At 42.8% G+C, this 14,442-nt stretch overlaps 1 protein-coding gene and 1 pseudogene across 2 annotated transcripts in view; one reads left to right on the plus strand and one right to left on the minus strand.

The window, feature by feature from the left end:
* Positions 1–3,524: 3,524 nt before the first annotated feature.
* Positions 3,525–14,442, minus strand: part of Sdf2 (stromal cell derived factor 2) — a 13,455-nt gene continuing 2,537 nt past the window's right edge. Inside the window, exons 2-4 of one of the 2 annotated variants that reach the window (XM_029567147.1) lie at positions 9,421–9,617; positions 4,170–4,200; positions 3,530–4,061 (exon numbers count right to left, since the gene is read on the minus strand). In XM_029567147.1, the coding sequence (XP_029423007.1) occupies positions 3,913–4,061; positions 4,170–4,200; positions 9,421–9,617 (377 nt within the window). In that variant the 3' untranslated portion in view covers positions 3,530–3,912. Of the gene's footprint in view, positions 4,201–9,420; positions 9,618–14,442 lie in introns of both variants that reach the window. The other variant, XM_008840598.3, reaches the window with a different exon arrangement.
* On the plus strand, positions 9,624–12,191 carry LOC103740052 (annotated as a pseudogene).

Genomic DNA, 14,442 nt, shown 5'->3' on the forward strand with positions numbered 1-14,442 from the left:
CAGCACTTGGGAGGCAGAGGCAGGTGGATCTTTGTGAGTTTGAGGCCAGCCTGGTCTATGTAGTGAGTTCCAGGACAGCTGGGGCTACAAGGAGACCCTGTCTCAAAAAGACAAAAATAAAGTAAAAAAATAACTGAGCCGGGCATGGTGACACATGCCTTTAATCCCAGCACTCGGGAGGCAGAGGCAGGCAGATCTCTGTGAGTTCAAGGCCAGCCTGGTCTGCATTGTGAGTTCCAGGACAGCTGGGGCTACAGAGAGACCCTATCTCAAAAAGACCAAAAAATAAAAATAAAAAAGTTTCGGGGCTGGAGAGATGGTGCAGCGGTTAAGAGCTGACTGCTCTTGCAGAGGACCCAGGTTCAATTCCTAGCACTCACATGGCAGCTACAAACCATCCTTAACTCCAGTTCCAGGGGAATCTGAAGTCCTCTTCTGACCTCCGCGACACTGCACGACACAGGTGCACTCACATACATGCAGGCAATACACTCATACACATAAAATAAAAATAACAAATAAAATATTAAGAAAAAAAAGTGTCCACTCTTACCTGTTTTGCCCAAAGTAGCTTTTACTCTGGAAACTGGTTTCCTTCCCTACCTAGTTCTCATCAGTTATTTCACATCTAGGATCTGCCAGTTCCAAGGTTGTACTTATCTATGCATTTTCTAAATCTGTAGCCTTCCATCCAGATATGTCCTCTGAATGCTCAGGATGACCCAAGAACTCTAAGAAGTGCTTGGCAACACATCCCTACTCTCATTCATTTAGTCCAGTTTGCTTATGCTTATTCAGCTAAGATAGCTATAGATTCCTTGTTCCTTGCTTCTCCTAGCTTTTTTTTTTTTTTTACTTTTTGCTTTTTGAGACAATGTCTCTATGTAGCTCTGCTGGCCAGGAACTGGATATGTAGCTGGCAGTGGATATGCCACTGTCCCCTGAGTACTGGCATTACAGGTGTGAGCCACCACACCTGGCTCCCACTTATTTTTTTAATATTTTATTTTTATTTCATGTGATGAGTATATTGCCTGTATGTAAGTGCACCCATGTTGTGCAATGAGAGTGTAGAAGAGGGTGTTGGGTTCCCCTGAAACTGGAGTTACAGACGGTTGTTAGCTGTCATGTGGGTGCTGGGAATCCAACCCAGGTCCTCTGCAAGAGCAGCCAGTGCTCTTAACTGCTGAGCCAACTCTCCCAGCCTTTTTTTTATTATTATTATTTTCATTTGATGAGTGTACTGCCTGTTAAGTGTAACCATGTCATGCAATGCCCACAGAGGCCAGAAGAGGGTGTTGGTCCTCCATGTGGGTGCTGGGAATTGAACCCAGGTCCTCTGCAAGAGCAGTCCGTGCTCTTAACTGCTGAACCATCTCTCCAGCCCCCCACTTATTTTTGCCAGTCTCCATAGCACCCCAGACTGGCCTAGAACTCACAATCCTCCAGCCTCAGCAATGTAAGTACAGATGTTCACTGGAATTACAGGTGTGCACCACTACTCAGCACTTTATGATTTCTCTACTTGTTTCAGCAGAGGTATAAGGAATCAATGCAACTGATGTAGAATAAGGGGCAGAGATGGAATTCTAATCCATGGCTTCAATTTACTGAAGACACAAGTCCTTCTACAGGAATCCAAGATTTTTAACATCATGGGCAAAGCCTAGCATAGAACTGAGATCTTCAAATGTTTGACATTAACCATTTAAAACAAATAGGAAAAAAAAAGTTTTTAAAATAAAGTTTGTAGTCACTGAAATTCCACCAGATCAGTTACCTCTGTTCACTACTGCCAAACTTGAAGAATATAGGAGCAAACTTTCTAGAATTAACTGGAACAGAAAAGGAGGAAATGAGGTGGCAGAACAATGGGAAAATATCTTTGGTTTGTTTTTTTGTGGCAGGGTCTCCCCTGTAGTCGAAGCTGGCCTGGAACTGGCTATGTATACCAGGCTGGCCTTGAACTCTCAAGAGATTCACCTGCCTGGTGCTGGGATTAAAGGCGTGCACCACCATGCCTGGCTAAGGAAAAAAAATTCTTTTCAATATAGTTTTATTATTTTTTATTTTATGTGTATGAATGTTAGGCCAGCATGTATATAAGTACACCTGTGTTGTGCAATGCTCTGAGGTCAGAAGAGGGCGTGGGATCCCCTGGACCTGGAGTTATAAATTGTTAGCCACTATGTGAGTGCTGGGAATCAAACCTGGATCCTCTGATCTGAACCACTGGACCCATCTCTCCAGCCCCCCCCCCCCCCAATTTTTAAACATATTCCCATTTGTCAAAAAAAATTAGAAAAAAGAAAAATTGACTCACAAGAACTAAATTTACAATTGACTTCTACAATTGTAGTGTAGCTAAAAGACCAAGCCAGACACAGCTGGATTCCTATCTCCAAATTATTTACTAGTTTAAAGAATGAAGGCAAGCTAGATGGGTGTGGTGGCCCACACCTGTGAGCCCAGCACTTGGGAGGCAGAGGCAGACAGATCTCTGTGAGTTTGAGGCCAGCCTGGTCTACATAGTGAGTTCCAGCCATCTGGGGCTACAGCGAGACCCTGTCTCAAAAAGACAAAAAAAAAAAAAAAAAGAATGAAGGCAGTTGCTTCATTGTTCTGTTATGCCTTACTAAAACTGTTATATCTAAGGTCAGGGAGTGGTGGCACAACACCTTTAATCCCAGTACTTTGGAAGCAGAGACAGGTGGATCTATAAGTTCAAAGCTAGTCTGGTATATATAGAGAGTTCCAGAGCAGCCAGGACTACATAATGAAACCATCTCAAAAAAAGAAAAAGAAGGGGTTGGGGATTTAGCTCAGTGGTAGAGCACTTGCCTAACAAGCGCAAGGCCCTGGGTTCAGTCCTCAGCTCTGAAAAAAAAAGAAAACCCAAACATATTTTACCCCGTAAGGATTATATGAAGACTAAATCAAAAAACTGTAACATGGTGCCGAATATTAACAGTGAATTAATGTGGGTTTTGCTAACTATTAACTCTTTTCTTCTCCAATCTGTCATAAAAGATCCAGACTAAGAAGTTTCATTAGCTACATATTATGATGTACTCTTTGAAGATCTTAGCCATAATCAAAATTTAAAAAAAAATTTGTTTTTGCTTTTTTACATTATGTGTATGCGTGTTATTTTGTGCATGTATGTAAGTGTACCTATGTTGTGAAATGCCCTTGGAGGGCAGAAGAGGTTGTTGGATCCCCTGGAACTGAAGTTATGGATGGTTGGTTATTAGGCACCTTGTGAGTGTTGGGATTCAAACCTAGGTCTTCTACAAGAACAACCAATGCTCTTAACCACTCAGCTATCTCTCCAGCCCAATTAGTCAAAATTTTAATAAAGATGTGGTGCCTGGGGAGAAGTGAAGTTCGAGAGAAAACGTTATATGCAAGTAAACCTCTTAAAATGCCTCCCAGTAAAGATTCTCAGAATCTTGAAACAATCTTAGGACTTGAAGATTAAGCAGATCATGAAATGCCTACCTAATAAATGACCACACCATGACTAAAATTCTTTTTTTTCTTTATCATTTTGGAGAAGGAAAAATAGGGGTAAAGTCACACATGTTAACAATCCATGATGCTGGGCTCCTGAGCAGTAAAATTTCCCAGCTAAGCAGGAAACTCCTTTAGTTCGCTTTATCAGTATGAATAAAAAGCATCTATGCCTTCACAAGCAGAGCCTCTACTCAGAACTGACCCAAATCTGGGAGAGCAACCATTCAAGTGTAAAGGGCTGCAGGTTCCAAACACAACCAGTGTTTTCTATTGTGCCTCTTCATTTCAGTGGGGATCTGGCCATTGCTCAGAGAACTTGGAACAGGGATCCCAGGGTGAAGCAGCAACAGATGTCTGCAAACACTGTATGGTGACAGTGGCTTAGAGGATCTAGAGTCACAGCTCTCCGTGATGGACTTCCACCTTCAAGAACTCACTGGGCTTCATGAAGATGCCTTCCATGGCCTTCCAGTAGTTGTTCTGACTTGGCTGGGCCATGCCATGTACCTCTTTTTGTCCACTGATGGGTCGACCGTATTGTTCTCCTGTGACAGACAGGAGTACATCAGTAGAAGAATGTTTGAACCGTACTTCACCATCTCTCACCCAATAGGGTCCATTACAGAGCACTGTCCAGTCATCCAGATAATCACCTTCACCTTCCTCACCAAAAGCACTCACTTCCTGCAAAAGAGAAGGTAGCAACATTAGCACAGCTGACATTCAGGCTTTAAAGGTGGAAGAATTAGGGCTGGAAAGATGGCTCAGCAGTTAAGAGCACTGGCTGCTCTTACAGAGGATCCAGGTTTGATTCCCAGCACCCACATGGTAGCTAGCAACCGTCTATAACTCCAGTTCCAGGGGATCTGACACCTCTTCTGACCTCTACTCTGCACAACATGGGTGAACTTACATATATGCAAGAAATACACTCATACACATAAAATTAAAATATTATAGAAAAAAAAGAGTGGAGGAACTGAGCCAAGAACGGTAGAATATGCCTGTAATCACCCAGGAATGGAGACAGGCGGATCAGGGGGTTCGAAACCATTCTCTGCTATACAGCCAGTCTAGGACAGCCTGGGATAAATGAGACCCTGCCTACAACTAAATAAGTAAATAAATAGGAAGCAATGAAAAGAAAAATAAGGTTACCCAAAAGAAACAAAACAGAGATTTTCCAGTGTCATTAAATAAAATTTAAAGGGCAGGAGTAGCACATGCCTTTAATCCCAGCACTCAGAAGCCAGAGGCTGGCGGATCTGAGATTGAGACCAACCTGATCTATATAGTGAATTCCAGGCCAGCTGGGGCTACAAAGAGACCCTGTCTCAAAAAACAAAAACAGAAACAATTAAAAAAATTTTTCTTTTAAATACTCTATCTACCATATAGTTTTATCATACTCTTAATTTTAAAAAAATTTTAATTATCTTTATTTAGTGTATCTGTATGTGTGTGTGTGAGTACATATACCATGGCATGTAGTGGAGGTCAAAGGATAACTTGATTTTCTCCTTCTACCATGTGGGTTTCTGTGATTGAACTCAGGTGGTCAGGTATAGATGCAAACACCCTTACATGCTGAGCACCCTCATCACCCCCAGCACAGAACTACATTCTTTTTGAAGTGTTGGAGATTAAATCCAGGGCCTTAAGCATTCTAAGAACATATTTTATCACTGAGCTCTCATAACTACATGACCTAGATTTTATGTGACCTGGTAAGGAAGTCAGAAGGGGCTGGAGAGATGGTTCAGCAGTTAAGAGCACTGGCTGCTCTTGCTGAGGTACCAGGGTTCAATTCCCAGCACCCACATGGCGGTTCCAGGGGATCCGGTGCCCTCTTCAGACCCCTGTAGGCATTGCACGACATGGATGCACTTATATACATGCAGGCAATACACTCATACACATAAAATAAAATAAAATAAAATAAAATTAGCCGGGTGTGGTGGCGCATGCCTTTAATCCCAGTGCTCCGGAGGCAGAGGCAGGCAGATCTCTGTGAATTCAAGGCCAGCCTGGTCTACATAGTGAGTTCCAGGACAGCTGGGGCTGCAGGGAGACCCTGTCTCAAAAAGACCGAAAAATAAATACATTAAATTAAATTAAATAATAATAAAACAACAACAACAACAAAAAACCTGTCATAGCTAACTAAGAGTCATCTGAGACATTATATCTAAATGTAGTACCCTGTAACAAAAAAGGAACATTAGGTAAAAATTACAGAAACTGGAATACCCTATGGACTTTAGTGATAATGTACCAATATTGCTATAACTGTACAAATTAACATCATTAGTAAAAGGTGCTAAAGGAGAAAACTAGGGGCTGGAGAGATTGCTCAACAGTAAAGAGTTACTGACTGTTCTTGTAAAATAGAAGGGTTTGGTTCCCAGCACCCACATGGCAGCTAAGAACAGTCTGAAACACCAGGTCCACGGTATTCAACACCCTCTTCTGACCTCCATGGGCAATGCATGGAATGGCTGCACTTACATACATGCAGGAAAAACATACACACATAAAAAAATAAAAATAATAGAGTCGGGCTGGAGAGATGGCTCGGCAGTTAAGAACACTGACTGTTCTTGCAGAAGACCCGGGTTTGAATCCCAGTACCCACGTGGCAGCTAGCAACTGTCCATAACTCCAGTCCCAGGGGATCCGACAAACTCTTCTGACCTCCGCAGGCATTGTACCACACGGGTGCACTTATCTACATGCAGGCAATACATGTATACATATAAAATTTTTAAAAATAATAAAAAAATAATAATAAGAGTCAGGTGTGATGGAGGCCCAGGCAGGCAGATCTCTGTAAGTTCAAGGCCAGCCTGGTCTACACAGTGAGTTCTAGGACAGCTGGGGCTACAGGGAGACCCTGTCTCAAAAAGACCAATAAATAAATAAATAAATAAATAAATAAACAAACAAATAAATAAATAAAATAAAAATAAGAGTTGGGTATGGTGGCACATGCCTTTAGTCCTAGCACTGAGGCCCAGGCAGGCGTATCTCTGTGAGTTCAAGGCCAGCTTGGTCTACATAGCAAGTTCTAGCTGGGGCTACAGGGAGACCCTGTCTCAAAAAAAGGGTGGGGGAATCTGGCAAGATGGCTCAGTGGGAAAGATACTGACAACCTGCTTTGGGATCCACATAGTGGAGAGAACTACACACACACCCTGGCATGCAGACAAGTTCACACACACACACACACACAAAATAAAGTGCAATTAAAAAACATCCTTGTCGGGAGGGATGGCTATGTGGCTAAGAGGATGTATTGATGTTTCCAGAGGACCTGAGTTTGATTCCTAGCATGCATGTCAGGTAGATGACAGCAACCTGTAACCCTAGCCCTGCACTCACATGCACAAATCCACAGACAGTAAGTACATATAGACATAATTTAAAAATAATAAGATATTTTTTAAAATTGTGTTTGGGGCTGGAGAGATGGCTCAGCAGTTAAGAGCACTTGCTACTTTTACAGAGGACCAAAATTCGAATCCTAGCATCCATGTGAGGCAGCTTACAACAACCTGTAACTTCAGGTCCATTGGATCTAATATCCTCTTCTGATTCTGTGGGTACATGAACTCATATGCACACATAATTAAAAATAAAATAAACATGCAAGACATGCTGGCACACACTTTTAATCCTAGCACTTGGAGGCAGGGGCAAATGGATTTCTGAATTCAAAGCCAGCCTAGCCTGGTCCACCAGGCCAGCTGGGGCTCAAGACCCTATCTCAAAAATAAATAAATATTAAACAATGTTCCCCAAACCCTTGTGTTTAGAACAGGGGTTGGAGGATCAGTGGGAAGGAATCATTGAGGAGTCTACAATCCCAAGCTCAAAGGTAAAACAAAGTAACATAGGAGGTAGGAGATTAGTTGGGTGGTAGACCTCATGATGAGCATGCATAAAGCCGTGGATTTGATCCCTAAGTCTAAAAATCAAGTGACATGGGGGCTGGAGAGATGACTCAGAGGTTAAAAACACTTGACTGTTCTGGCAGAAGACCCGGGTTCAAATCCCAGCACCCACATGGCAGCTAACAACTGTCCGTAACTCCAATTCCAGGGAATCTGACAGTCTCTTCTGCTCTCTGCGGGCATTGCACGGCACGGGTACACTTACCTACATGCAGGCAATACACACATACACATAAAATAAAAATAATAAATAAAATATATATATGTAAAAAAGAAAACAAGTGGGGGCTGGAGAGATGGCTCAGCGGTTAAAAACACTGGTTGTTCTTGCAGAAGACCCAGGTTCAAATCCCACCACCCACATGGCCGCTAACAACTGTCTGTAACTCCAGTTCCAGGGGATCCGACAACCTCTTCTATCCTCCACAGGCACTGCATGACACAAGTGCACTTACCTACACGCAGGCCATACACACATACACATAAAATAAAAATAATTTTAAAAAAGTGACACAATACGTACTTTATTTTCTCAATATGGTTAATTAGCATCATTAAAAAAAATAATAAACCTAACCAGGCCTCATAGGGTATGCCTATTATGGCTACACAGTGAGCACTAGGCTAGCATAATAGGAGAACCTGTCTCAAAAAAAACACTAAAAAATAGCTGGGCATGAGGACATATGCCTTTGATCCCAACACTCAGGAAAAGGGAATCTCTGTGAGTTCCAGGGCAACCTGGTTTACACAGCCAGTTCCAGGTAAGCCAGGACTACACAGTAAGACCCTGTCTCAAAAATAAACAAAAATTTAATTTTTAAAAATATTTTATTTATTATTTTTATTTATGTGTATGAGTGTATTGCCTGCATGTATGTGAGTGCATCTGTGTCATGCAGTGCTGCGGAGGTCAGAAGAGGGCGTTGGATTCCCCTGGAACTGGAGTTAAGGATGGTTCGTAGCACCATGTGGGTGCTGGGGATTGAAACTGTGTCTTCCGCAAGAGCAGTCAGTGCTCTTAACTGCTGAGCCATCTCTCCAGCCCCAAAGTAAATAAATTTTAAATAGCTGGGCATGGTGGCGCATACCTTTAGTCCCAGCACTGGGGAGGCAGAGGCAGGTGGATCTCTTTGAGTGCAGGGCCAGCCTGATCTACATAGTAAGTTCAAGGTCAGCTGGGGCTACAGGAGACCTGTCTCAATAAAATAAATAAATTTTAAATATAATAATGATGATGATGGTAGTGATGAAGATGATGATAATCTGGGCTGGGGATGTAACTCAGTTGGTAAAATGCTTACTTAGCGCACATGAAGCTCTGGGTTTAATCCAAAGCATAGTGTAAAACTGGGCATGGTGGCACATTCCTATAATCCCAATACTTGGAAGGTAAAGTCAGGAGGAACGGGTTGACGACCTATCTCAGCTACATAGTGAGTTCAAGGCCAGCCTGGTCTACAAATTCAGTTCCAGGCCAGCTGGGGCTATATAGGGAGACTGTCTCAAAAAGACCCAAAAAAAAAGTAAATAAAAAAAATAATAATCTGGCAGGACATAGTGGTACACATGTTGTTAATCCCAGCACTCAGTAGAGTCTCTGTGAGTGCCAGTGAGTTACATGGAGAGACCCTGTCTCAACCAATAATAACTCAAAACTTTCTATTTTAAATTTGGAAACAATGGCCTTATTGCAGTATTTATCAAAACTTGTGCTATATTAATGTATACCTATTCTACCTTTCTTCCCTAATTCTTAATTTGGTCTGGATGTAAAGTCTCCATTTTGACCAACAGCAATTTTCTTCTCTCTTAAGGAGACAGAATCGTTTCTCCAGGTCTGCAGAAAAGAGAACATCTACACCTAGAAATAAAAGGGTTAAGAACCAAGAGATCAAACAAGTCAACTGAGCGATGCAGAACAGCAATGAGCCACTGGATGCCACCTCACCTGGTTTCCGGAAAGAGGTGAAGTGAAATGGTGGCTATGGAGGTTTCGGCCAGTGTTGACGTGTGTCAGCCGAATGGGCTGGCCACATTTGATGGGAGTCCCCCTTTCACACACTGTAGCAGTCTTTCCCCGAATCCTCCAGTAACTGTTGCTGTCATCCACAGAGGTTACACCTGTCACTGACTGTTGGCCACTACCTACAGGCAAAAAAGAACGGCAAGGCGGAGAAGAGAAGTTAGATGTACCTGACACCTAGCTCTAATGAGCCATTTTCAATGCAACGGAAACAAGCAAGGATCCATCCACTATTTGTGAAGCGTTTGCCAAGCTTACATTGTTTCTAAAAGAACCTATATCACACCTTTATTTATAGTCCTCCCCTATCAATTGAAGGTCTTGAAATTTTACTGTGGATGCTATTATGCACCAGCAACCACAACTATGGGTAAGAGGAGCAAAATGCTGCAACACATTGACCACAGAATGAGATGTATCTTGCAAGACGGCAATTTGCCAAATCTTCATTGGCACCTTTAAGGCTACTGACAAGCATATGAATTTGAGCCTCTGTGACTGTGATGAGGTCAGCAAAATCAAGCAAAAGATTGTGAAATTTAGCCGGGCATGGTGGTGCACGCCTTTGACCACAGCGCTCAGGAGGCAGAGGCAGGAGGATCTCTGTGAATTCAAGGCCAGCCCAGTCTACATAGTGAGTTCCAGGTCAGCTGGGACTACAGGGAGACCCTGTCTCAAAAAGACCAAAAAAAAAAAAAAGAAAAAAAATTCAAACAAGAATGTGAAATGGGGGCTGGAGAGATGACTCAGTGGTTAAGAATACTTCCTGTTTTCCCAGAAGATACAGATTTAGTTCCCAGTACCAAAACAAAGGCTAACAATTGTCTATAACTCTAGTTTCCAGGAAATCTGACATCCTCTTCTAGCCTCTGTGGACACTGCACACATGCGGTGCATTTACATACATACAGGCAAAACACTCATACACATAAAATAAATTAAAAAAAAAATTTTTTGGTCTTTTTGAGACAGGGTCTCCCTGTAGCCCCAGCTGACCTGGAACTCACTATGTAGACCAAGCTGGCCTTAAACTCACAGAGATCTGCCTGCTTCTGCCTCCCAAGTGCTGGGATTAAAGGCCTGTACCACCAAACCCAGCTGTAAAAAAAATTTTTTTAAGCGATGTGGAATAGGGAGCTAGAGAGATGGCTCAGGGGTTAAGAGCAGAGTGCTCTTGCAGAGTGTAGGAAACCAGGATGCCAGGCTCTAGGGTGAGGTGAGCCTAAAACCTTTAAGTCCAGGCTGCATTCTCTGCTAAAGGGAGGGGTGCTGAAAACAGTGGCTCTGATAATCCCTGTCTTGCAGAACATTGCCAGACTGGCAGGAGAAAGCAGTCTGGTCATAAGTACAGGCTCCCTGCTCTGTGGGAAAGCGTCTTGGTCAACAACCCTTAGCTCATCTCCTTGTCCTGAACAAATAACTCAGCTATCCCTGGCTAAGAGATTAGGCCAGGTTACAGGTTTACTTCTGAGCTAAAAGCTAAAAGTTTACCATGCTTTTAACTCTAAGAAAGAAAACACTGTGGCCAATAAATTACTGGATGGGTATTGATAACCTTGAGTAAAAGTTTAAGAATCCTTCTGGCGCCAACTAACAAACTGAATGTCCTGCTTCTTTGTACCCTAAATCTTTGTACGTGACTACCATATCCCATGTGACTGCTAGCTCCTTGGGATGTATAAAAACCACCTGAATTTTAAAATAAATCGGCTTGTTGAAAAGACACAGGTCCCAGGATCTAAGACTCTGTCGCCGACCAAGTCCCTCTGCCCCAAGCCAGTAGGTCCCCCGCTAAGAACTGAATGTCCTGCTTCTTTGTACCCTAAATCTTTGTACGTGACTACCATATCCCATGTGACTGCTAGCTCCTTGGGATGTATAAAAACCACCTGAATTTTAAAATAAATCGGCTTGTTGAAAAGACACAGGTCCCAGGATCTAAGACTCTGTCGCCGACCAAGTCCCTCTGCCCCAAGCCAGTAGGTCCCCCGCTAAGCAAAGCAAACCTGAGTCCCAACAGCAGATGACCCAGGTTTAAAACCAGCACCCATATGATGGCTAACAACCATCTGTAACTCCAGTTCCACTGGATCCAACAACCTCTTCTGACCTCTTCAGGCAATGTATGGCATGAGTGCACTTACATACATGCAGGCAATACACTCATACACATTAAATAAAAATAATAAATAAAAACTAAAAAAAAAAAAAGAATGTGGAATAGTCAAGAGTGTGAAGAAAAATGGGTTTAGGGTCTGGTGTTGCTGTGTGGGGAGAACTTGGTATCCATTACTATAGAGAAGCCACCCTCTAAAGATACTGACATTGCTTGGGGGTCTCTTGCTGCTGCTACAAGAGGCCCTAGGGTTGTGAGGGCAGCTGGCAGAGGGGTACCAGCTGGTGTGCTGGTATACTTATTCCCTGGACTCCTGTCAGATTAGCAGACCTGTCTGAGGAGTTGGAGGTCCATCTCACTGGGTGACAGCTCCACAGGGAAGAGGCATGGCAGCACTGCTGCAGTTGCTGCTACTACCCCCACTGCTTGAGCGCCAACCCAGTATCCACCAGGATGGGGGACCCCACTCCCACCTGTAGACATAGGAACCCCACCTGCAAAAATTATGGCTCTACCACCTAGTATGAGATCACCCAAGGGCCCACCAATTTGCCTTACCCTTATCGAATGCCATCTATAGGGATACCATCTCCAGGAATAAGACCCCCTCCACTTCCTCCAGGAATGCAACCAAGATGCTAGGATACTGTTGATAAATATCAGTCTTTCTTTTCCCTTCAATGCATCTTATGAAATTGTGTAGTCTGTGAACTTCTTGTCCCCTTTCTGTATTAATTATAACAAATACATAAAGAAAAAAAAAGAAAGAAAAAAGAAAAGAAAGGCGAAGGAGCTCAACCTAATCCTCTTCTCGCCTATGGTCAAAGATATGCACTGTGTCATAATACTGGTGAAGTGATATGGGGAGGAGACACTTCGGTATTTACTTCTACAACATTAAAATATTTAGGAAAAATAGTAAATATATTTATATACTGTCATTTTAGTTATATGATGCACTATACTTAAAAATGTGTGAAAGGGTCAGAGGGATAGCTCAGCAGGTAAAGGCACCTCCCATCAAGGCTGACAACCAAAGTTCAATCCCCAGAGTCCACACAGTAGCAGAGAATTGACTCCTGCAAGTTGCCCTCTGGCCACTACACAGGCACATGTGCACCCTACTACCCCAGATGAAATAAATAAATGTAAAAGGAATTGTCATCCTCTGCCCTCCACCACCTAAGCTGTGGAATGCCCCCATACACAAACACACACACACACACACACACACACACACACATAAATGTAATTAAAAAATTTTTTTATCTCATGTACCTGAGAATGAGTATTTATTTATATGTGTGGAGGTCAGAATACAACTTATAAGACTTGATTCTCTCCTTGCATCACAAGGATCCTGGGAACTGAACTCAGGTCATCAGGCATGGCAACAGATGCCTTTACCCACTGAACTATCTTGCTGGCCCTAATTTTTTTAAAAAAAAGAAAGGAAATGCCATACCAGGCATGGTGACACATAACTGTAATCCCACGTTTTGCAAAGCTGAACCATAAGGATCACCATGACTGAGTGCCTCCAAGCACTGAAGAGGCAGAGGCAGGTGGACTTCTGTGAGATGGAGGACAGCCTGGTCGACATAGCCAGTTTCAGGTTAGCTGGAGCTACAGGGACCCTGTCTCAAATAAACCAAAAAAAAAAAAAAAAAAAAAAAAAAAGTGTACACATTTTTAATAAATTTCTTAAGTAATCCAAAAAACAAAGAAAACAAAATTGCTATAATTTCTCAGATTGAGAACCATAGCGCATCCTAAACAGTTTCATCTACTCCCACTGTATCTTCAACCACTAACCACTACCTGTACAAAAATGTTGTATCTGGGATGGTGAGATGGCTTAGAAGGTAAATGTACCTGCCATAGAGCCTGACAACCTGAGTTCAATCCCTGAGATCTCCATGGTAGAAGGAGAGAACCAACTCCTAGAAGTTGTCTCTGATCTCCATATATATGCTGTAGCAATCACATACCCAAATACAAACACACACACACACACACACACACACACACACACACACACAAAATAAATGTAATAAAAAATTTCAAAAGAATGTCATAGCCGGGCATGGTGGTGCACACTTTTAATCCCAGTACTCGGGAGGCAGAAGCAGGCGGATGTCTGTGAGTTCGAGGCCAGCTTGGTCTACATAGTGAGTTCCAGGCCAGCTGGGGCTACAGGGAGACCCTGTCTCAAAAAGATTTAAAAAAAAAAAAAAATGTCATATCTGGAGAGCTAGCTTAGCAGTTAAGAGCACTGACCACTCTTGCAGAAGACCTGGGTTCAAATCCCAGCACCCATATGGCAGCTAACAACCATCTTTAACTTCAGTTCCAGGGGATCCAATGCCCTCTTCTGCCCTCCTTGGGCATTGCACAACATGGGTGCACTTACATAAATGCATGCAATACACTCATACAAATAAAATAAAAATAAAGTTAAAAAAGAAGAATGTCAGGGCTGGAGAGATGGCTCAGCAGTTAAGAACACTGGCTGTTCTTGCAGAAGACCTGGGTTCATATCCCAGCACCCACATGGCAGGTAACAAGTGTCCATAACTCTAGTCCCAGGGGATCAGACAGCCTCTTCTGTCCTCCGTGGGCATTGCACAACATGGATGCACTTACCTACATGCAGGCAATACATGCATACACACAAAAATAATAAATAAAATTAAAAAAAAAAAAGAGATGGGAGGGAGGCAATGGGAGGGTTCTATCTGGGAAGTGGGTGTATAGTCGAATGAGATGGTTTGGGATGTTCTGTGTGATATACCCACACACCAAAAAAAAAAAAATCGACAAACGACAAA

Source organism: Nannospalax galili, unplaced genomic scaffold, assembly GCF_000622305.1.
Source record: "Nannospalax galili isolate Female #2095 unplaced genomic scaffold, S.galili_v1.0 scaffold2241, whole genome shotgun sequence".
Classification (NCBI taxonomy): domain Eukaryota; kingdom Metazoa; phylum Chordata; class Mammalia; order Rodentia; family Spalacidae; genus Nannospalax; species Nannospalax galili.